The sequence below is a fragment of the Amblyomma maculatum genome, chromosome 1 (genome assembly GCF_055883805.1).
Source record: "Amblyomma maculatum isolate TAMU_Amacu chromosome 1, ASM5588380v1, whole genome shotgun sequence".
NCBI lineage: Eukaryota > Metazoa > Arthropoda > Arachnida > Ixodida > Ixodidae > Amblyomma > Amblyomma maculatum.
In genome coordinates, this window is record NC_139344.1 from 202,408,102 (window position 1) to 202,432,770 (window position 24,669).

Below are 24,669 nucleotides of genomic sequence, written 5' to 3' on the forward strand. Positions count from 1 at the left end.
TTGTGAGCTCTTCTTTCCGGTAGTGAGTGCAGGGCTGTTTTTGCTGCCACTCAAAAGGCATCTTTATATTCAGGAGCGCGAATTCACATTTTGCCAGATTTTTCAGCATTTGGTTTCTGCAACAAAGCACTAGACTTTGCCTGGCACTAAGCCTGCTCCAAAACCTGGCATAAAGCCCGCTGCATCATTCCCGTTGTCGTGGTCTCATCCGAGTTTTGTTGTCAGTGGTCCGAAACCAGGCAACAGATTATTTTTGAAGTTGTTTAAAATCTACTACTTGACGCACCTAGTTTCAATAGAAATTAGTACAGAGTGGTTAGTGCATGAACATGAGTTCTAATTCTTTATAATTCTTTCTGTCTGGGGCCAAAAAAATTAAAGCCAGTAACACAACAAGGTGCAGCTAAACTGTCTGGCGTCACGGTGTCTGCATGAGCTATTTTGTTTCCTGTTTTTGGTACTGTACATGCAGAGAGCCGAAATTCATATTTCAGCTTTGAGTCAGTCATATTTTTCAAAGTCTAGAGGTTATAATACTATAGTCAGATAAAACTCTATACTGCAACCACAAGCATCAGTCGATTTTTATTGCCTTAGAGGTAGCCTATGTGTAATTGCCTGTCAGGCTATTGGTAAACTTCCTGTTCCACTAGATTTATAGGGGAATAACCACAGGTCAATTCACAGAAAATGTTTCCCAGAGGGCCTACTTTGAAGGAAGTTTAACCCTTCATGCTTGAATTGAATGACGCTGTCGCAGAAATGTTTAGGTATGGATGTTTAAGTGGATGGAATCTGGTGCCCATTTCCAATAGGGATGAAGGAAGAATTGGCAGTTTTTGTTGATTAACGCAAAATTATGACAGGAGTAGTGTGCTCCCCCCTCTCCCTCCCTCTCCCCCCCCCCCCCCCCCTTTTTTTTTTTGGCATTTGCCACAGCATCAGCTGCTCTCGCAAGGACATCATCTCTTGTTTTTATCCAGGGACTGAAAATAGCCAAACTCCCCCTACGTTCACTTCTCGCTTGGCTGTGAAAGACTTGAAATGGTTTGCCGGGTTCACAGTATAGATATCAGTGTTAACATCTTCATGCTAAAAATAGGCAAAAGCGCTTGGAATGCTTTTCTTTACCTCAAAAAGCCGTTTTTTAACTTTTGTTTAAGGTCCTTGCTCAGATTGCTTACATGGTGTTTGGATCTTTGTATTTGGCTGTTAACTTTGTCGTAGTTCTTTGTGGAAGAACTCTAGTGTGACAGATTGCAGTAATGTTGAGGGAAAAACCTCGAGCACTGTATAGGTATTTCAACGCACTCTTTTTTTCTTCGGTTTTTATGCCCATTTGACGTTGCATGAGTCATTGTTTATACGAGACATCCTGATATCCTCTGTTGGAATGCATGTAGAGTTTACAACTGCTTTCTGCTTGTTTTTACGAACATGTTATTATACCCCCCCCCCCCCCCCCCCTTTTTTTTTTTTTTTTTTTTTTACGTGACTGCTTACTAGGGCCATCTTGGCTGATGGTTAGGTTGTGCTTGAAATGTCTAGGTAAGGTTGTATGCTTCAAGAGTTTAATAGTATGTTTCTATATTTCATAAGAGTTTATGACTGTTGATGATGTGTAACTCGCTGGAATTTTATTTTCACAGAAGACAGATGTTGTTGTTTCCTGCATTTGTTTTGTTTGCTTTCATGAGGTTTATGATAGTACTATGCTTTCTAGGACACTCAACCTTAAAGTTGAAATAAATATACAAATGCTAATATGTATGCACTTAGGGGATGAAAAAAGAAATTTTGTGAGAAACCACATTTTTCTTTGTTTCTGCAGCAAGGAAGGGGTGCCTGTCTACAGCGTGTACAAGAAATGCATACTGCGTGCTCTTACTCATGGCCATTAGAATGATTTGAAAGTGCTTACAGCACTTTGCTATGAAGCATAAAATTAACTCGTTGAGTCAGAGGATCCAGATTATTTGTATTATATCAGTGGCAAGTGTTGTTTATTATCCTGTTAATTAAAGCTTTTATTCATAATTGACGCCAGGTGCTCTTGATATCATTGTATCAGTCATTTTGTGGGATACTTGTTATGTATCTATAGGGGAGATGTTCTAGTGTGTCTTCTGTTTTTCTGCATACGTCATTTCGCACATCATCTTGAGCTGTTTGTAACAAAACAGACACAAGCACATTCAGAGCATGTTCTCATTTGTCCACGCTGTTACTTGTGGATAAGACAGCCACAGTGGGCTGTCTTGTCTGCTCATTATTTTTGGAGCATTTGCAAGACTTATTTTGCATCAATACTTTCTCTGCACTTACATAAAGACTTTGGTTGCAATGCCGAAGTCATTCTCTCTTAGAGCCAACTTCGTGCCTTTCTTACTAAACAGTGTGTCAACAACTAAGTGGCAAGCTAATTAGTTTGCTAATTACTCCTTTTTGAGTAAGAAGTACAAAAATTAAAATTGTGCCCGTATTGACCTGTGTATTGAAGATAAATTGCATTGATATTTGCTTGAACTCCACTTGGTCATGCCTTTCATGAATGTGATTGTCATTTTGTAAATGATATTCTGCTTCAAAACTCTGTTGGTCATCAGAAACAGTTGTCTTCGTTGGTTAAACTTCCAGGAAGAAAATTTTTTCACTGAGAGAGAGAGAGAGAGAGACAAACTTTTATTTACAGCAGGGGAGACATAGTCATACAAAAAAAAGGGCATTTGTATAATTCCTGTACCATTCACTTTCATTAATTTGACTCCTCTTTGTAACTTTTCTATTTAACTTGCATTCCTTGAGTACCTACCTTGGATGTCATTACAGCTATTAAGAGAAATGGAGAATAATTCAGGTTTGCTTTGTTAAGAAAGTCAAATATTTTATTGCATTAGTAGTCAAGGAGTGCCTGTGACGCACCTATCTGTGCAAAGTGGGCTTGCTTATAATTTTCTATTCTGTACTTATTTCACAACCATATTCGAAGTGTTCGTAATGTGGGCTATTTCTTACAAGGTCACTGAGACGTTTTATGCCTCTGCAAGTTCTTCACTTGAATGACTGGCATTCCAGACGTCTTGTCACATCTGCCTTCAAAAGTGGCTTCTTTTTTCTTTTTCTACTTGTGCCTTAGAAGTTAACCTTGCATAGCTTCTATCCCAATCATTGATGTGTACTTGCAAGTTGTCTCTGATCTGTATGCATTTGATTTCTGGAGAACTATATATAGACAGGCACTCTTTGCTTCGTGCTTTAGTGTACTAACCCTGGCCAGGGACCGCTGCATTGAGACCAATGACAAATTTCTGCAGAGCAGCATATGGCTTTTACTAGCATTTATTCTAATGGTTTATTTTTGTTTTGAAGTGCACTGCAAGCGAAGCAGCTTTGGACAATATTTTATGTGCAGCAAGCTATCTCTTTTGTTTACTTTGGAGTGCATCCTCCTTGAATTTCCTTATCTAATGCTAGCACAAATCTTGAGCAGGACACCTGAGGTTATGTGTAAGTAATAAAGCTCATGTTATAAGAAAAGGGTATGAGCAGTTCTGTAACATTTTTATTTGCGCTGTAGATTACCTAAGGCTTGGTTCTTCATATTTAGATTTTTTTTTTATATGCGGCCTTAATACTTTCTGTAGAAGCTGTTAGAACAGGAAAATTTAAATAGAGTCTGAGTTGTGGAAATGGAGATTGGTTAAAACATTGCACTTAATGCTTGAAAATTTGCTTTGTTGTGCCTCTTTAAATGGAACAGTGTAGGTGGCAGGTGCGGTCAAATCAGCTGCAGGTTCTAAATCTGGAAGTTCTCCCGTAATTGTGACGTCATCATCAGCATACAGCTAATTGTATGGTATTGAGCCATATGAACATTATGAAAAAAATTCCCACAAGCAGTTTTAACAGTTGTCCTGTTGGATAAGAGCATCATTCCATTTTCCTAGCAACATAAAATTTTTTTGTTGGTGAAGTGCTCATAGTTTGTAAACGACAACTTTGAGACTAGTTGAGCTGTTTGCAGATGCCCTTATTTTTTTCACAAGATCTCATTTCTGCCCTGCCTTCTTATTGCTGTTGCTCAGTGCTGAAAATTTTGTTTGGGGAAACAGTGAAATGCTTTGTAACCAACTTTAATATTTTGCTGTTCAAATTTGTTATCTTTTAAAGACATTGCATTATTTGTCATCTTGTAGTCCTTCTTGACTTCTATATTTGTGCTGTTACATTTCTTAGCTAAGCGCAGCTCACCTTCATTAATAGTAGTTATGAGTGAGGGCAGTAAAGCAAGAAATGTTCTGATATTTTTTAAAAGCTTCAGTGCCTTGAAGAAAGTTGCGTTAATAGCGTTATGCACATCATTAGCTGCATGCATGTCTCACATGCATACAGATGGTAATATTGCACTCATAATGGATCTAAAAATCGAATGAAGTTTTTGCAAGCCATTTTCACCATTGATTTTGTAGAAAAAAAGGGGTAAACATCTGTACCAGTTACTTGGTAAAAAACACCTCAAATGTGGCTTCTATCCTTACTTTAGTCTTTTCAGTGTACAAGAAAACTTGCATTAGTTTTGAAGCTTGATGAGGTTCAGTATTTTTCATTTTACTTTTTCCTGTCAAAATTTTATTATGTAAAATTTTTTTTTATTCTCTTATGTATTTTTTATTGTTTTTGTTTTCTCCTTTTTGTATAAGGTTTAAAACTGTTCAAAGGTGACGAAGTCTTTATGCCTGACACCTCCTGTCTTTATTGTCATTCTATTTGGTGTGTATTCTGCTTGTATCTTTTATAAACCACATCCATAATATGTAGTTGTGAGATGTGCTTCTGTATACATTGCCTTTTGTGGTGTTTGTGAACTTCTTTCTAGAACAGTGAAAGATTATCAGGAGTCTGTTTTAAATATGGAAGTCTGGGCAGAGGATGCCATTACTATGTCCAGTCTTGTTAATATATCTAGAAATGGAATATAATGACATCACCAGTCTTGGTTGTCTTACCTTTATACTAGTTGCTGTTAACAATTTTCAGTATCCAGCCATTATGTATATTTCAACCAGCCAGAAATTCTGAAGGGTATTGTAGGCATAATGCCTAAAACTAAACTGACAACTTTATGAAAAAAATTTGTTCTTTGTGGAAAATATTACAATGCATACTTATTCAGAACGAGGACAGATGTTGCAGTTTCTTTCTTAAACAGCGTAGGAGCCATAATTTGGACATAATGGTCCGTTTTTGACAAAGTTCTTGTGTTAACAATTTTCAAAACTAGGAATAATTGCCATGAAAAAAAAACTTCAATGCCTTTTTTCTATGTGCATAATTGGCTCAGTTCAACATTTGCAGTCAACTGATTCGTTACCAGTGGAAAAATGGCTTTATTATACGCTTCGAACTAACTGTTTTGCTGCAAATTATATGAGAGACAAAAACAAGTAACAAGTAAAGTGCATACCAGTGATGGAAATAGAATGCACATTAGAAAATTATCTCTTTTAACACACTCAGTGTGAATACTGAAAAAAAAAAAAAAATATCCAGGAAGCACAAATTTAGTTAGATAGGAATAAAAGATTTGAACTGACAAGATAATAACTAATGAAAAAATGAGTAAAATAAGTTCTAAAACATGCAAAATGTTCCAAACCTTTTTTGAAACATTCCAACAAAATCTTGAAGTTATGCCTCAAATGCGTTTGGAGATAAAAAATTTTTTCCTCATTCTACCCGAAAGAAAGACTATAATTTCAGCGTTCAGTTTGATATGAATTGTACTCTTTAAGAAAACAAATTTAGAGTACAATTCTTTTTTTTTTTTTTTTTGTTTACTTAGGTAAAGTTTGATAACAGTACTTTAGGTCATTTTCACTTTTAACTAAGATCGCTTTTGAGAACACCGAAAAAAATTACAGAAGCACGAAGTATAGCCACCCTAACGTTTGTGATGAACCCTTGATAAGAAGACTAGAAACAAAACACGATGAAATGAAATAAAATACAGAGACATTTTCGTTGACCAAAAAAGTCTATTGGCAAAGAATTCAATGGCTGTACTGCCGTTAACACATCACGAGCAAACGCGCAAGCTTTGACGATGTACAGACGCGAAAGTGAACCTGCCTCTGCGGGTTCACTGAACCCTGCTGCATTTTGTGGATGCTTCACCACATGGTCCTCACAATCCCTGCGATGCAGCCTTCTCAAATAGTAGCGGGATGAATAAAGTCCGAAAAATTGAGTAATCAATCACATTAATCCATCCAAAAGTTCTGGTGCTCATATACCTTACCTCTATGGAGAATATTGCGAAGCTGCGAAAAATTCGGACTAATGAGGACGTCCGAAAAATCTTGAATTGATATTTTTGGTCGGTGTCTGTAAATGCATTGCTTGTTGGTGTTCAGGAATGTGGCATATAGAAGAACTACCGCAGTGAAAAACAGCTTGAACAAGTCTGCTGCTTTGGAAAACCTTATACTGATGCTCCGTAGAAGCCAGAATTCCTGCTATGGAGTGTCAATCTAAGGTCGATGCCTGAACTTACACCCGGCCAAAACAAAATAAAACTCTTCTTCACGATGGCAGAAAAACGTCTCCCCCGTTTACTGCTGAGGCACTAGAATTGACAAAAGTATCAATCGTGACATATTTGCCTGCAGTGAATGAGCTCCAAGGAACAAGCAAATGAAAGGCAGAAGCCGAAATATATGCGCATGCAGCTGTCAACGTTAGGGCTGTTGTTGCCGAGTTTCAATATTGTAATCTAAATCCGAGAATGTGACGTCTTCTGAGCTGCAGCTGCTGACAGCATCCAACAGTTCTGCTACGGAAGCAACAAATTCGCCTGAAACTGTTCTTTTTTTTTTTTTTTTTTTTTTTTTTTCTGCGGGCGAGCTCGAGGTTGATGCCATGTTGGGAGAATTCCACGCTGCAACTTGAACATCAAAGGCATTTGAAAAATAGCCACCATGTGTAAAAAAAATACAAACCACCCCGAAAACAAAAGTATAATGTCTAAAGTACAAACTAGATGGCGCAGCAGGGTTGTTACGGCGCTGGTGGCACAAAATTTGAATTTCGAGTTTTTCTATCACCGTTGATCGAGTCACGTGGTAACGAAAGAGTTGAGGCAGATGATTCTACACACTTGTATTCAAGCAGTTTGGGTAGGTCATTTTTTTTTTTTTTTTTTTCATCAGAGAAATGCATTTAAGGAACTTGAACAGTTTCTTTTTTATCCTGTAAAGTTTTTATTACTCATTTGGAAGAGCAATAAAAACTTTGCAATTCAGGAGCGATTTTGTCCTAATAATAGATTTAGGTATAGGTGTATTTTGGAAGTTCATTTGTGGTGTCATGTCACATGGCCTATTAAACTTCAGTGATCTCAATGGTGCTACTTCACAGGTTGTTGGTCCATTGTGCATGAATGATATTGCTGTGAAAACAGAACAGGAGCAATTAAACGTGTGCCCTAGCTTGTACAGGCTGTCACTTCCAGCATGGCCACTTACAGCTTGTCAAAAAAGCATTTATAAATGGCCTCCAAAATTATGAGAAAAACAAGGTACTATATGATTCCTTTATAGACTATCATTAAGAATGAGCCGTGGGGAATAGAGTAAGGGTTAACAGAAACATTTGCATGTGGATGGAAGCATGCAGGCATAGTTGAGAGAAAAGGTTGATGTTTGTTGGAGGGGCATAAAGAGGGAACTTGAAGAATTTTGAAAATGTGTCAAAGTCTAGCAAGTTGAACAATATTGAACGAAATTATGAATTACAAGTGAATCAGCAGGTATCAAAGGCAATGACACACAAAAGGCTGCAGAAAGATGCACAAAAGAAGGAAAAGATTAGCAGTCGCCTGGTCAGGTTTTCAACATATTAGCATGAAGAAGCTAGAGAATAATGTATTCTTTTTAAGGAACTGCTCCAGTTGCTTCCATTTTGCATTGTGTAATGCCTTAATTGTCTTGATGTACCCAGAAATGTCGAGTACTGTCAACGGCTGTATCCTGCGAGAGTTCAGCCATGGTACAAGTGTAAATTTGGTGATTTTCATTTCTGCTTGTAGAACTACATGAATTGCTAAAGTGCTATTATCAATTTCTTGCTGGCGTTTATAAATGCAAGCATTACAAGCTATGAACAAGCAATTTTTAAGCAGCATAGTGTGTATTGTATATGTTTCTTGTCACCATGCTCTTTGTACTGTACTTTTTTTTTGTGTGTGTGTTCAGTGATCTCATTCAGGTATAAATTTATGTTGGTTAAGGCTGGTCCTAAGGATACAGAACACATTCCTTCAATAGACCTTTATTTTTTTATTATTTTACAAAATACTGGATTACACAGACTATCCTTTTAAAAAAGGCAGCATATAATTTGATATTGATGCTCCAGTACCTGGTTGCTTTTCCTTTCTGTGTTATGTAAGATTGGTCGTTGCTCTCCTGACTGTCTCATGTTTTAACCCCTATCATGAGAATGTCGAGTTTGAAAATAAAAACATGCATTCTATTTTTGTGATGATGTTTTCACTTTGAGTGTCGCAAGCTTTGTGACTTGGGGCTGCAGTCATGAGCAGGTGTGTATTGTCACTGTGGAGGCAAGCCTTATATCCAGGCCCATTCTGTGACACATTTTATGGAAGCTGCCACAATTGGCACTTGGGCGTCATCACCTTGAGGTAAGGAATGCCCTCAGCACTGTGGAATGTGTCCTCCTTTTGCCTTTGGTGCTTTGTCTGTTTTTAACCATTTCTGCCTCCTGCATTACATTACAGTGCACCTGATCGTACCATGTCATTGCTGGTTGTTTTGCTGCACTTTTTTTTTTTTTCGAGTTTTTGTGTTCATGCAGGCGTCTTTCTTTTCTTTTATTTTTGCATGCTTTTGATGGTGGCAGCGTTGGTGTACCCAAAACCCTCTGTATTGCACCCACGACTAAACCTTCAGGTTTTTGGCTGTTATACTCTGTGGTCAACAGATGTTCTCTAAGATGCTGTTGCGTAGATTCAACCGGAGTTGGCTGCCTGAGCAGTGGGAATTGGCACCAACTTTAACTCGAGAGAGTGTCATTACTGCACCCCCTTGCTTCATTTCTATTCCTGTACCTTGAATGCTGTAGCAAAGGTTTTATTATCGTAGGCAAAGTTATTGTTCATTTACTAACGTGTTTTGCACCATAATACATTTTCGGGAGACTGTCTATTTCTTCTAATACTTTTTCATTGATTTTGTTTTCTTGAACACAAAGCTATGATGTTAAAGCTCACAGTAATGGCCTCATGTAGCATTCCCCTTTATTGCAAGAATTATTGTTCTTGGCTGTGATTGGGGCAGTGCCAGCTCTTTTTTCTAGTTACTGAATATTTATTTTAAATTTTATAAATTCTTTTATAAATTTATAAATTTATAAATTATTTTTATAAATTTATAAATTTTATAAATTCGTAATTCTTTTTTTATTATTTTCAGACCTTGCTGTGTGCCTTTTTCAGCACTTGATGTAGTTCTTTTTCCTGGCATTAGGGGGTAACTGCAGAAGCTAGCGAATCTTGCTTAAATTTGTATTTTTCAGTACTTCTGGGCCGCACTGTTTTGCTGCAGTTCAATAAGCATGCTTTGGATATACTTCTCATTAGATTACAAGCTATTCTTAGATTCAGAAAGAGTCTTGCACACAGAACCTAATTACCTTCCTCGCAGTGATGTTTGGAACACTCTTAATATAGGCACTTATTCATAAGCCATCACAATTTGAAAGCTGCTCATTCGTTGTTCAATTATTTGAAGACTACTGATGCAGCTGAAGCTGTCTGTTTTTGTTGTTTTAGTCTTCCAAACATTAGGGACCGTACGATGTCATCAGCACTGCATAAGGCCCAGCAGTCTGCACTTTCCTACACATTTTGAGATCTGTTTTTCAAAAGTAAGAGATATTTATGCAGTACCTTTCTGTAAGCTTTATTTTTGCTTATTTTGTTTTTTGCAAGTTGTCTGTGGCTTCACTGGTTGGCTGCAAATCTTCTACAGTTGCTTCGGTTGTACTGCATTTGCATGCCTAAGTATATGCGGGAAAGAGTAGTTGAAGCTGGTTCTGTTATCTCTGGAATTGTGTGTGGCTCTGTCTCCAGTCAGCCAAGCTCCGAATGCATTACATGAGTCGTTACATGGGAATGCTTTGCTGCTTTTAATGAACCAGTGTGTTTTCATTGCTTTTTTTTTCTTGCTTTGTGCCAGTGCAACTGTGAATTCCTTGCGTGTGCTGCTTTGTGCAGAGCTTGCTTCGTTTGCTGTAAGAACTTAAGAATGTTGGTTCCCTGCTTGATGGGGTATGGCGTTCAGCTGCAGAGCATGAATTCATGGCTGGCTGCATTTTGATGGAGCGGGAACACAGAAATGCTTGTTTTGAGATTCTTTTTTTCTTGTTGTTCTTTTAAGAACCCTAGGAAGACAAAATTGATCTGGAAGCATCCACTATGGCAAGTCTCGTCACTTAGCTGTGGTCTGAGATGCAGGAATCATTGAATTGTTTTTAAATTGTTTTGTTTATTTCTTGAACTCTACATTTGCTTCAGCAGAATGTAAGAGCTGTTGCTGGCTTTTTTGTTGTTGTTTGTGTGAAATCAGCAACTCTCCTACCTGGTTGGGTTTCTTTCTTCGCAGCCTCCCGGAATCTCGACAAGGACCTGGGTTTCATGCGGATGGGTTCTTTCAACAGTAGAGTGAAGCGTACAGCAGCAGCTCTTACAAGTCCTTTTGGCGTCCAGAAGCTAAAACCTTGGGGTTCAGCTGACAGCGTTGCTGATGGGGTGAGCATTATATTTCTAAGAATATTATAATAAAGAATCCTTAACCCTTTCGCTGTCGGCGTTTCTGGCTGTGACGCACCCCCAGTGTTGGCTTAGTTTCAGGGAACAATCATAGCGATTTATTTTTTATTATGATTGCTATACAAATAACATAGTCAATGAAATGTGCACATTTCAGTGTTCTGCTGGTGTTTTAAATATCATTATCAGCCTGATTATAAATTAGATAATTGAGGATATTATAAGAAAAAACTGCTCGATACTTCTTGAGAGACCGAATCCGAGCTCGGCTCACATTTATAATCAAAAGAGCTATCGCTCCAGTACGCAGTCGAAGGTCCCGCGCGGTCAGCCATCCGAGAGTAACCGCGCGCACGGAGGGCGCACTTTCGGTGACCGGCACAGCGGAGATAAGTCGCACATTGTGAAATCAAAATAACAGAAGGGAGATGGAATGAGGCTAAAACAACCTCCTTTGCTGCTGCTTGCCGCAAGCAAGGGCGCGGCAAGAGAGAGCAAAAGCAGCGGTCAGTCATGGGTCGACCTATTGGAGAGGCAACGGCGTGGGCCCCTGAACGCGACCCGTCGTAGCAGACACGCCAACAGAATAAAAATAAAAACCTGCAGACCTGCGGCAGATGGCCGAACAATCCTTGAACCCGTAACTGCACGCACGCGTCACGAAACCTGCGTGCCGCATGATCGCTTAGTGCGATAGAGTAGCGCACACAGAGCGACCACGCCCCCCAGCAAAGAAGGTGGCGGTGGTGGGTACGGTCACTATATACTCTTCAGTATATACGTTCCAACACAACGCGGGGCGAAAATACGATCTAGTAGAAAGGTTCGACAGATGGTGCAGCCTGTCCAAGCGCACCAGCTTCTCGCTCAGGCGCATTTTGAATCTACGATAGAGAGCGTACCGCTACATCGGTGACACTGTGTAGAGGAAGCGCGAAAACGTACCGGTACGTTCATGACAGCGAAAAGGTTAAATCGGAGTGTGTGCATTTGTAGTCAAGAAATAAATTCACATTTGAAGTATATGTGCTAAAATTGCTGCTGAGGGCGACACAAAAAAAAAAATAACGTCCAGATCTAAATTGGCTGCTTGCTTGATGTTTTCTTTCAAGGTAACCAAGTGTTGCTTTTATATGTAAAAAAATAGTACAGTAAAGTGAAAACGAAGTAGGTTAGCTGTAATTGCTGTTGCGTACATCGTCACTACTGAAACCGCAAATTTCATTTTAAGGTGACGAACAGTCAACAGTTTTTGCTTGTTTTTCAGTTGCTAGTTAAGTTTCAGGAATTGTAGGCTCCTCAGAATGCTTTCATTTCCAAACTCACTGTGTTGCTTACAGGCACCTCCCATGGGACCACCAAAAGGAACGGTAAAGAAGAAGAAGTCAAAGAAAGTAATCGACTTTTCCAGGTAACGCTGCTGTTTGCTGCTGTTAGCTTGTTACAGAAATCATTGTTCAATTCAAACCATTCTTTCAAATGCTCGTGGTAAATGTAGCATTCCCGGGCACCAGTTCTATCAGGATTGTGTGCTGATACTGTGATTGTCACATGCAAGTCCCGTGTGCTGCAGTTATTGTGGAAGTAGCCAGTGAAATACCTGCCATTACTGATGTATCTTCATAACAAACGCTACATGAATTCACACTGCATCAAACTGTTTTGCGAACCATGTTCAGTCGTGAGCAAAACTGGTATATAACACGCAGCCGGTGGCGGAACTCGGGAAAACTGCACTTCAATGCCATTTAGCAATAGCTATCTGGGATTGAGACAATCGTGATGGTGCTCCATTTTATCGACATGGATGTGTCGCTGTCGCTGTCGCTAGGTTACATTTAGATATAGTTTTTCTGAGTTTCATCACTGGCTGCATATTGTATACCACTTTTGCTCATGACTGTATCCTGTCGATAAAGTGTCGGGAAAAAATCACTAGACCCAGGAACTCTCGGAGCTTGTGTAGGGTAGTGGATGCTGGGAAGTCCGTAACAATTTGGACGTGCGAAGGCAATGGACGAATTCCTGCGCCGAGATGTGGTGGCCGAGGCACTCAAGCTCAGAAGCGCCGAAAACAGATTTCTTGGCTTTGACAATCAAGCCAAATTCCTGAAGGTGTTGAAAGAGTTCCTGGAGGTGACACTCGTGATCTTGGGGAATCAATGTAGGCAAATGCAGTCGAGAGCCCACGTGTTACTTCGGCAATGAATCCGGAAAGTTAGAGCTGCGTTGCGTAGCCTAAAGAGCATGCACACATACTCTAAACCGGCCGAAGGGTGTAGTGATGGCCGTCTTCGGGATATCGGCCGGTTCAACTTAGATTTGATGGTACGCTTTTACAAGGTCCACTTTACTAAAGATCTTGCATCCGTCCAGATGTCCAGTGAAGTCTTGGATGTGTGGAAGGGGATAGCTGTCGTGGACCATGTGAGTGCTGAGAGCCCTGTAGTCGCCGCATGGACGCCAGTCACCCGGTTGTTTTTTGGGCACCAGATGGTGCGGTGAGGCCGAAGTGCTGGGCGAAGGACGAGTAACACCCTGCTGCAGCATGTGTTCGAATTCCCGTTTAGCAATCGCCAGACGCTCACCATAGAGGCAGTGCAGACAAGCTGTGAGGAGTGGACCATGCATGACAGTGTGGTGGGTTATACCATGCTTGGGTGGTTGGTGGAGATTACAAGGCTTCGCAACCTCGAGAAAGTCTGTGAGGACTTGGGTGTACGGGCATGACAGGATCAGTGTGCGGACGCCAGTGTAAGCGACAGCCAATATAACACCAGTGATGGAAAGGCACGTTGTGCTGGCGATGAGACGGTGGCGACACATGCTGCCGTCCAGATAAAATGCGTCAGGAAGTGGGATCCTTGGATGGGTTGGTGGACATCGGTGACGATGAAGACCCATCGAAACATACACCACAGGGCAAGGTCCAGAGTAAGGGACCGGAGACCGTACATGGCGATAGAAGTTGAGTTGGCCGCACGGAGAGTGAGCCCAGGTGACTTGGAAGTACACTCAGCCTTGGTGGACGGCAAAATGCTGACTTCGGCACCAGTGTCGATGAAGCGCAGGCCGGAAATGCGGTCCATGACTACGAAAATGTGGCCAGGGTGAAAGGCGAGGGCACGTGCCACCGTAAGTGATCTCGCAGCGCGTTTTCCGACCATTTGCATGGTGGAGTGCATTGGCGGGCGCGGTTTTGAAATTTTCAGTGATACCAGCAAATACGCTGACTGCGAAGACCGGAAGTGCGCAAGCCTCTCAGCTAAGACGCATGGCGGTGAGGACTTGAGGAGAACCCATGCTGGACATGAGAGGACGTCCGAAGGGCATTAAGAGAAGCAGCCAGCTGATCGATCCGGGTCTCTAATCGTGAAATGACGGATGACTCTTTTGGAGAGGAGAGGGCGGTAACAGAAGGAGAAGTCGCATCATGGCCTCGATCAGCTAGCTGAGCGAGGCGGTCAAGGGTCAAATTCCCCGCAGCAGTCATGACGAGGTGGGTGAATTGCGGCAAGCGCTGCAGGAAGAGCTCTCGCCACTGTGCATAGTTCGAGTCGGCATTGCTTTCGCCCAGGAGCTGCCGCATACTAGTGAGTAGCTGGGAGTGGCAGTCTCCCAGCTCTTCATAGGTGAACTGCTGGAGACGTGCAGTCTCAGACATAGTGGTGCGGTCCAAAATGCACTGCGTAAGTTGCTGGTACGGAGATCGCCCACGGGTCTGAGGATGACATTCGCCACCTCTTGAGTCATCTAGCAGGCAGGTTGGAAAGTAAGTAATGAAACCGAGATGCATCCGAGATGATGTGGTGCAGATGGAAGATGGCTTCCACCTGGGTGAACCAGATCTGCGGATGCTTGGGCCAGAATGTCGGCAGGTGGGCCTGGATAGCTGCGACGTCCCGTGGGCACTAGGTAGTGTCAGGCGGAAGATCGCCTGAGGGCGGTAGGTTGCTGGGGGTCGGTTATTTCATAGGTTGGAGTCACCACTGTAAAGAATTTACGGGGTCGCAGCAGAGCATCAGAACAAAACAACCAGCATGGCAGGCTTCTCGAACCGAATAACGCGTTCAGTGCTTGCGCACAAGCATGGACTAATCATTTTTAAAAATGATGATTCGGCTCCTCTACGGAGGCCTTGTCAATGCTTGAACCTGTCCCGCCATGAACAGACCCGACCAGACAGGTTTCTGTCAAACCTTGGATTTCATTCCTGAGCTCTGCATCATACGAGTGGTTTATTGGAATTGATCTTTTCGCATTACAGTCCCTGCGGAAGGTATTGAAAAGCTTATCGATAAGCTGAAATTATCAAGCAGCCCTGGTCCCGATAGCATTTCTGCCAAGATACTTAAAGCAACCAAAGTCACAACCAGCCATGTATTGCAGATATTTGCCCAGTCCCTCGCTCAAAGCGCTCTTCCGACAGACTGGAAAATTAGCAAAGTTGTCCCGGTATTTTAAAGTGACCTGTCCGATTCGTCAAATTATCGCCCGATATCCTTAACATGCATCGCCTGCAAAATAATGAAACACATCTTTTATTCTCAAGTTGCCCAACACCTTGATTACAACTCATTGTTCTTCACTAATCAACACAGTATCGCCCTGGTCTTTCTTGTGAATCGCAGCTGTTTGCATTCACCACTGATCTTCATTGGAACCTTGATTCATTTTTTACTGATGTTATATTCTTAGGCTTTTCAAAGGCTTTTGATTGTGTTCCTCATTTGCGACTCATCTGTAAACTTTCTTCTTTCAGCTTGGACCCATTAATCTTATCTTGGATTAAATGCTTTCTCACCGACCGCTTTCAGTTCACTGTCATAGGAGGACATTCTTCAGCCTCAACTGAAGTTCTTTCTGGTGTACCACAAGTCTCATTTCTTGGCCCGCTTCTTTTTCTCATCTATATTAACGACCTCCCCTGTGGCATTTCATCGTCAATAAGTCTCTTCACAGATGACTGTGTCCTCTATCACCGAGTTTCATCTCATATTGGCCAGAACATGCTTCAGGATGACTTAACTTTAATAGAGGACTGGTGTAATAAGTGGCACAAATGCCACAAATGCCACAAATGCCACCTATTGGTGTCATGGATAGGTGGAACATCGGCGTGAACGCCACGCCCCAGTTGATGTACACCTCCCCCTCTAGGCAACATACCTCAGGCTGCAATTCTTACCCGTTTTGTAAAGGCCGCATGCTTGTTTTTCTTTCTTTTTGCACCCTCATTTCCTTGATATCGACAAAATGACTGCGTTCGCATACAATGCCCTCTGAAAAGAGAGAAGAAACAGTATGTGTGAAGAAGTTTCACACGAAAAGCTTAGTTTCTGGCTTCTGCCAAAACAAGGGTTGCCCAATTTTTACCCCCTTCCTGCCAAAAAAAATGAAAAATTGAAATGAATAGAATTAAAATAGGACAAATATATTAAAACAAAATAATCAACAGACAGTGAAGAATATATTGTTAAGGTTTAGAAAAACAGAAAATAGTCATTGAAATTAGCAGGCAGCAGTTAACTGCAGCAGTTGAGTCTTTTATGGTGTTAATTTTTTTTTTCACTGTCTGCTTCTCTATTCAAATGTTGTTTGTTTTTTCCACCTTATGCTCGAACATTAATTATACAGCTAATTGACATTTTTTCTTCCAATGTCATATGCTGTGTTTGTTTTTTTCTCTCTCTCCGCGGTTTTTTATATATTTGATGATTTCCCTGTAACTCCCCCTCCCCCATCAACAGTGAGGGCCTTTAGGGTTATTTTGTAAAAATAAATAAATATATAAATAATTAATAAATAATAAAAATAAAACTCACTGCTACTACTAAATAGTATCCAGACGTTTGTGACCTTCGATGAGGACACATGGAATCGCTAGATTTAGTGTACAGTTTTGAAAGAAGACAGTAGTTAATGACAAAGGGGATAGCAGGCGTGAGGCTCACCCATATATACTGGCCTCGTCAAATCTGAAATTTCACTTTATCTGGATTTTGTCAGTATCTGTTGCTGCATTTTTTGCAGTTAACCTTTCTTTAAATGAAAGTATTTGCAGACATTATTGTTGTCTTCGTAAATACTTTATAAATTCCGTGCCCTCATTTTATCACTTTTTGTTGCTCAGTCAGAAACGACTATTTGTAAATCTTTAATTGGGCAGTGTTTCTGAAGTTCATCTTCAGAATGATGTTTTGTACTGCTTGATTTCGTTGCATATACTTTTGGTGCGCTTTATGTAGAGTGGCATGCCTATTGCCTGAAGATACATTTAATTTGTCCTACTGTGCTGAGGCTTGGGGGAGTCACAGCATAGTAGTGTACTTCCCTGTGCCAAATTTAGTTTGTGCTGCCAACTTTGAAGGGTTTCTTTTTCGGTAAAAATACCTCAAAGCTTTTGGGCGTAGAAAAATTAGTGCGATTGTTTTTGCCACATAAGCTGTCAAAAAGTGCTAACCTCAGACAATGACTATTGTCATTCTAAAAAATAGCGCATTTCATGGCAGCTTTGTGTTAGTATCTGCAAAATCTCAAAACATCGCCCTCTGCATGCGAAATAATTCTGCATGTCATCTTGAGGCCAGCTGCGTTGAACTCGTCATATGTTTCATAGCAGTCGAAACTGGCTTGAAGTAATAGTGTCTTTTATCAGAGCATTTGGTATCTCTGTAATCTGAGAGTGGCTTGTTGGGCTCACTCTGCAGCTATGGCATTTGGTTATGCATGACAAGATGCCCCTGCACCTTCAAATCAAATCAAAATCATTTTATTACTGGAATTCCTTTTGGAGACAGGGACTAAAAGTGAATATTACCTGGCGAGGCCCCTGCTTCCATTTAGTTGATACAGAAATTGCGATTTTCGCCCGATATTTTTCTGCCGCAGGGGGTGGCAGAAAGTTAGGTGGGTGGATGAGGTTAACTGTTTCGCAGGGGTCAAGGACCGAGTTAATTGGAGGAGTATGGGTGAGGCATTTGCCCTGCACTGGGTATAGTCCAGCTGATATGATGATACAGAAGAAAGATATGTTACAATTCTGCAGATGACAAGAAAAAGATAAATAGAGCATCTATACATAACGTTTGGACAGAAATCATATACTCAGATTGTCGCTGTTCACTTGAATCCTTCTACTATGCCACACCTCATAAAGCAGCTGTCTCAACTTGAGCGTATAGAAAGTTAGAAACCCATTAGTTGCAATATAATCAAAGGCGAGAAAAATGTAGTCGGTAAAATGCTGCAAGCATCCATCTTGAAGTTACATTGAAAAGTTTGAAAAATATGGGGCATGCTCTTGTTTAGGCTTATATGTTCTATACCTCTTCTTAATTGAAATAGCTGGGTTTGTGCTTATGTTTCATAGCGGCCTTAGACAGATTTTAATGTTCTGACATCACCTGATTTATTTCTTTGCACTCTTTGGCTGATAATGACCCTCACATTATAAAAGCTCATATGTTGTCATGCTGAGGGGCTTGATTTCTTTGCTGGAAAGAAGTATGGTGAGGGTACGACAGGTAAATATTTTTTTTTATAATCTTTTAAAATGCTGATAAAGCGTGAAGTTCATCGTGTTGCATGCTTTCTGGTCACTATCACAAATTTTATGTAGCTGTATCTTTTGATTGTATCCTGAAAAAAAAAAAAAAGAAAGCTTTACAGCTGATTAGGAGATTAATTATTGAGAAACGTAATACCTAGATTGTTGCGTATTGTCATGCCATAAAACAGGTATTCAGACGTTACCTCCGTGCTCTAATGCCTTCTCTTGTGCTTTCTTTGGTAGGCATTCCTTGCTGGGAGCTCACAGGCCCACGTGCATAGTTATTTTTATCCATCTTTTTGCAGCTCAAGCAGCTCCGAATCGGTGAAGCCAAAGTTGAGCCTGACTCCAAAGGAGGAATCTGATTCAGACAGCGTCTACGGTTTTCCATCATGACCACACCTACGCTGTGTTGTCATTTTGAGAAAGAGTTGGTAAAAATCCATTTTGGTTAATGTGATGGGACACTGACACTGTGTCTACTGCCGCTGACCTTGCATGAACTTGTGAGAAAGCAAATTCAGGTACACTGTGCAGGAGGTTAGTTGTAGTAATGTGTACTATATGTAAATCTCACTGTTTATGTGTATGTGTTCAAACAGGCATGTTTCTTCTTTATGAACACAGTCACTTTTGTGATCCTGTATTGTTGGTTGTTTTTTTTTTTTGCTTTCATTGATGTAATACGCTAGGCCCACATAGCATTTGACAATACAGCATGCTGCATGGATTTTGCTGTTGCTACGTCTGTCTGGCTTCATGAATTCATCTGCAGTAGCAGCTGTTATAGATTGTGGGGCTGAGCAGAGTGGATTAGGGGCTCTAGTATTGCTCCAGCAACCTTGTGTATATATCTAGGACAATTTATTTACTTTTATCTATGACAGTTGGCAGACACAATGCTTTTGAGATTGCATTTTCAGCAGTGATGAGGAAGAACAACACTGCTAAAGTCGCACTTGTTTGCTTTTAGTTCATGTGAGAGTGACCAAAATACTTTGTTGTTTTACCCACCAAAATAATGATCTACACAAGCGCTCAGCCTAGCCACTGCAACTTTCAGCATTCTGAATGTGTAAAAACTTTACTTGCTTTATATTTGCATGTAGAAGGAAAGTTTTATTTTTATATATAGATTTTGTATGCATTTACAGTGAAGTAGTATATATACACCTTTGTTAGCTTGCATGGTTACTGTTTTCCGTTCAGATCACTGGTATAGTTATAACGGTTTAAACTAGTGGAGTCAAACGAAAAGCGTATGGTGCAGAATTGTGCAGAAATGCTGGTGGACAGTGTATTCATATGCTTTTAGATGTCTACTGAATACTGTTGCATGATGTGGAACTGTAGCACTAGAAATGCATTCAAGGCACATGGTATATGCTTTTATAGGTTATCTATTTTTATGGAACATTTTACATTCCTCAATCTAAGCATCTCATTTTTTTCATTGCTTTGTTGTTTGTTCAGACAGCCCAATCCCAACAGGTGTACATAGACATAGCAGTTGCTTAAAAATGCATGTTAACTGCAAATCTGCAAAATGCGAAGCTTTCATTGCTTTAATTGTGAATCAAGGCACCAGTGGTTTTTGCCATAGTTATGCCACCAGGGTCAGAAATGAACTACTGATAAAAAGTATCTTTGTTTATTTTGAGCAGACTTTTGGATCATTTCAGCTTTAGAGCAAAAATATGTATAAGTAACTGCTTTGAATGTAGGAATAATCGCTTGTTGAGGTTGGTATGCAAAGCAAGCTTCTACAGTCTTTACTCTTGAAAACAGCAGAATGCTTTTTGTGCATATGTGCGTGCGCGTGCGTTAGAGCACTGCACGGGCTCGGGTCGGACTGAAAAGGGCTGTTTTTACCGGGCCTGGGTTGGGCTCGGGCTTGATGTTGTGGGCCTGGCCTGGGCCCAGGCTTGAAGTGGCGAGTCCAGGCTGGGCTGGGGCTGGCTGTGTACGGCTTCTTTTGAAAATGAAGCGCTAAATGCGGTCCAGTGGTTTATGAATAAACCACTGCTAGTACTTTTGTTGACATCAAATGAGAGAAAGCTCATTTGTAGACAGAGTTTAATCAGTGCCACTCACTGGTTTGTCCAAGTAACTTTGGACATGCACGCCTGATGGCGTTCAATGACACAAACGAAAAAGTTAAGAAGTGAAAAACCGAGCAGCGTGCTGTACTGCATTGCAGGTCTTATGGAGCGCTGTAACGCGTGACACGGGCTCATTTGCACGAGCCGTGCCTACTAAAGTACACAACACCATTAGCTTAAAATTTCTCGGCTGTCAGTGAGTGCACTCTATTAGATCTAACAGAAATTGTTCTGCATGTTTTTAGCTTTGTGCTACCACTAACGAATGAACATTTTTGAAGCCTCATAAGAGCCGCTAGAGGACCTTCAATCGATTGCTTGGCAGGCAGCTGTCTGTTCAAAGGCAGTCTTTGATTGTCTGCCGTCACCACCCCCCCCCCCCGAAAATATCCTATTATATGAGAAACTGCATTGGATAAGTGTGTATTGCTTTTGGAATCTGCATGTTTTAAGCAAAGAACTTGACCCAATAGCTAATTTCTAATAAGGAGCCGTATTTAAAATGCCTGTAATCCATAGCTTTTAAACGTACAATGTGGACGGTAACTTTAAATAAAATGTCTTCTAAAAAATTTCTTGACCAAACCTTTGCTTTAGCGGGTACTATATAAATGTGCCCTTCTTTACTGAGAAAAATATTAATGCGATAGCATTAAGGGCCCCGTGTCGCAGAAAAGTCGGTGTCGTCGGCGGCGGCCGCCGTCCCACGTCGTCCGGCGTTGGCCGTGAGCGAAAAATCCCAGAAGCATTAATAAATGAAAACGAGTAGGAAAAATCGCTGACCTGAGGAATCAAGCGTGGGCCTCCGGGGTGCAAGACGAGCACGCTAACCACTCCGCTACGCCAGCTAGATGGTTTGAAATGAACAAAGGCGCGTCTATTGATTGCGGTGTTATCTCAGAAATGTCCCTTAGAGAAGTGTATTGTGGCGTATAATAATAATTATGAACATGTAAATTACAGAACACGAGCAAGTGGCAAATTACTTTTCCGCTGTACTTCCTCTTCGCTTGGCGTGCACGTAGCGCCATCATGCGTGTAGCGCACGGAATAAGATAGACAGGGCATGGCCTCCGAGATCTTCATCGTGCCGGCTCGGATTGGCAACTTTGTTGCCGACGAACTACGACTGCAACTTGAGGCCCGTGCGTTTCGGCAAGGTGGCTGGCAGCGCTTCTACGTCCCGGAAGGATTAATAAATAAAAATGAGTATAGCAAAACACACAAGGAAATGAGTAGACGGTGCGAACGGGGCGCGATAATGCTATCGCGTTCCATTCTTAAAGGCGAAGCTTAAGTGTCCTCCAATTTTTTTTGTAAGGTTTTTCTCTCGTCTTGCTTTATTCTTATGTACTGGTTAAGCAGTACATTTTCTAGGCATCTGTGCAGCTTTGCCGAGCCTGGGGCTGGCTTGGAGCCATAGACCCAGACTCGGCTCGAGCTTCGAAAGGGCCTGGGCCCGGCCCGGAACGTCGGGCCTGTGCAGTGCTTTAGCGTGCGGGTGCAAGTTACTTTCTTTTAGCAAGACAGTTTTCATTTTACCTGTTATCGGTTATGCGAGTGTGTTTGCACAAAAAAAGAAACTGAAGCAATTTTTCACTGTTTGTAGGCCAGTGTATCAAGAATGCAAAGTGAGGAGGGCGAGACATTGTGTGTTTAGAGTGTGTCGTGCTTTTGCGATACCTTGCACCTCTAAAAAATGAAGCCAAGAGATGTGCATTTAATTCAACAACCTATGGAGGGCAGCATGTCATGGAGAGCCGGGCCAGTAGTAAGGGATACGTAAAGTCATGTGATATTTCCTGTCCTCTCTTTGAAGGAATAGTAAGTAAATTCAGTCTTACTACACCTGAAGGTATATAATAATGTAACAGACGTCAGCATGTGAATTATGATTTTCTTTGGTGAGTGAGAGATAAGTATCTAATTCCTAGGACTGTGGTAAGGTGACCATTAAGGGAGCGCTAGTTTTCATGTGGAGCACCAAAGCATATTGCTGGCCTTGCTTATTGCGAAGCAGTCAGCCTTCTTGGTTATACACCCGCAGCTCTAATTAGGAGCTGGCGGGTGCCATACCACCATACCAGTGCCATACCACCATCACACACGTTGTGTGTGATGGTGGTATGGCGCTGTGAAAGTTTATGCGGGCAGTCTTTGGAAATGCTTTTTAAAATCAACTCTGTTCAGCTATTATACAAGAACTATAAGAACAAGAACTGGTTGGTGGTTTATGTTGCCGAGAAAAAGTATGTCAAAATCATAGGTCATCTTCCAACACAGAATGTTAAAAAAAGTCACTTCATTCCCAGATCAAACAAATAGTCATGACAAATTGTTTTGGTGGGTGAGAAATTATACTTGTTAGAAACAAAGTGGTACATCAAAGGTGAAAACAGTTTCTTACATGACCATAAAATTTTGGCCAAAGGTGCCAGTGTAACTGAAAAACTACTGCAATGTTGGGGAATTTTAAAGTAACAGGATCATTGATACAAATTGTCTAAAGTATAGCCCGCTGTCTACTAGTTTTTGTCAGTAAGGTTAGGTGAAGTGGTTAGCTCCACTGTGATTTTGTATCGGTCAAGCTAGTAACGGCATCATTGTTACATTCTTCATTTCATTAACAGTACGGCTAGCTTTACCTTTTATTGCATTTCTAATTCTTGCCTTCTTAATTTGTCATGAAGCAATACTAGTAGAGCAATTACAGTAAAGTGAGTGTTCTTCATGAAAACGGGTATTCTGGACGCGGTTTTTGTAAACAAGCCAAGTAGCTTAATGCTGCCACCTCTGCTAGCTTGATCTTCATAGGTCTTGGTGTCATTCCTGAGGATTGTACTGTAGAAACTTTGACATGATTGTGTCCTTCGCACTGCATCTAGAAATGTGACTTATATAGGTTCCTTTTGAGTTTTCTCATCTGTCGGAAAAAGCCACACAATCGTATTTGGAATAAACTGTTGGATAAAGAAGTACAAAGATCTCTGAACACTTTTGTCTGGCCATCTGCTTCCCTTTCGCATCTCATATTTTTCAGTAACCATTGCATAGAAGGAAGGTGAATACTGTATGTGGTCTGCAAATCATCGGGATGAAATCATTTTTTCTTGACTAATGAATTGCAATGGGCAAAATTTTGTGACAATATTTTTAATCGTAAATAAACGGAAGGTGTAACTGATGAAAGCGGGAGACCTTGTGGCATTTTCCACCTGTCGTTTGACTTTTTGCGCTGTTTATAACTATTTCTGCTATAGTTTTTGCAATTCACTGCTATTAACCATACAATGCCTTTCTAAGCACTGGAGTAGGCATTAGTGTGGTATGCTGTAATGCTTTGTTACTATGTTATGTTACGGAATGACAAACTGTGCAAATGAGAAAGAGTGATGCTGGTAAACAATTGATGGCAGTGATGAAAATGCTGAAACTGATTGCCAGCAAACAAATAAAAAAGTTCATAAATGTCACTCTAGCTGGCTTGTTCTTAGCTTTGTCTCAGGTTACGTCACTGGAGCAATTTATCCTGCTAACTCAACCATAAAATTTCTTTCATTGTATTACTGCCTAACTTGTCATCTTTTGATGCTTTTTCCACATGTTGCATTGCAATTTGGGTACTATATTGTCTTATACGAATAAATTTCATGCATTGTGATACTAGCCAATGTGTCGGCCTCCCATATTGTTAGCATGATGCCAGCTTGAAGGCAGAAGTCATTTATGAAAATCCACGGTATATATTCTGCCAAGCTTTCTGTCATTGTTGCTTTATTTTTAAGCAGCGGGTAATAGCTAGGTGATCCGGCACAGCCGGCATAGCTGACTGGCAGGGCTGCGACAGCTGCACTAATTGTGCTGGTTTCTTTAGGAAACTGCAGTCTGACTAGCATGCATTATGTAGAAAGAGGTTCCCCAGCAGAAGTGTAACTTAAACGAACAGTTCATGAAGAGCGGTGCACCACAGCTAGGTGAAACTGTGAAATATTATTTCCTACTGTATAGTGCTCCTAGGAGTATGTTTAAATGCTTACTGAAATTAGCTAGGTAATTATACAAAAATTTTATTTAGTGAAATTTAAAGTAGTAGAAGGGTTAAGGAAACAAATTCAGTTTTTTTTTTTTCAGCGACATAACTATCTTACGTGGTTGTTCTCCCCAGT

At 40.9% G+C, this 24,669-nt stretch overlaps 1 protein-coding gene across 1 annotated transcript in view; it reads left to right on the forward strand.

Annotated features, from left to right (window-relative positions):
* LOC146205366 (uncharacterized) overlaps window positions 1-24,169 on the forward strand; it is a 42,187-nt gene extending 18,018 nt beyond the window's left edge. Inside the window, exons 3-5 of the mRNA XM_084590023.1 lie at window positions 10,683-10,828; window positions 12,190-12,260; window positions 18,707-24,169. Coding sequence (XP_084446149.1) covers window positions 10,683-10,828; window positions 12,190-12,260; window positions 18,707-18,797 — 308 coding nt within the window. The 3' untranslated portion in view covers window positions 18,798-24,169. The remainder of the gene's footprint in view (window positions 1-10,682; window positions 10,829-12,189; window positions 12,261-18,706) is intronic.
* The last annotated feature ends 500 nt before the right edge of the window (window positions 24,170-24,669 follow it).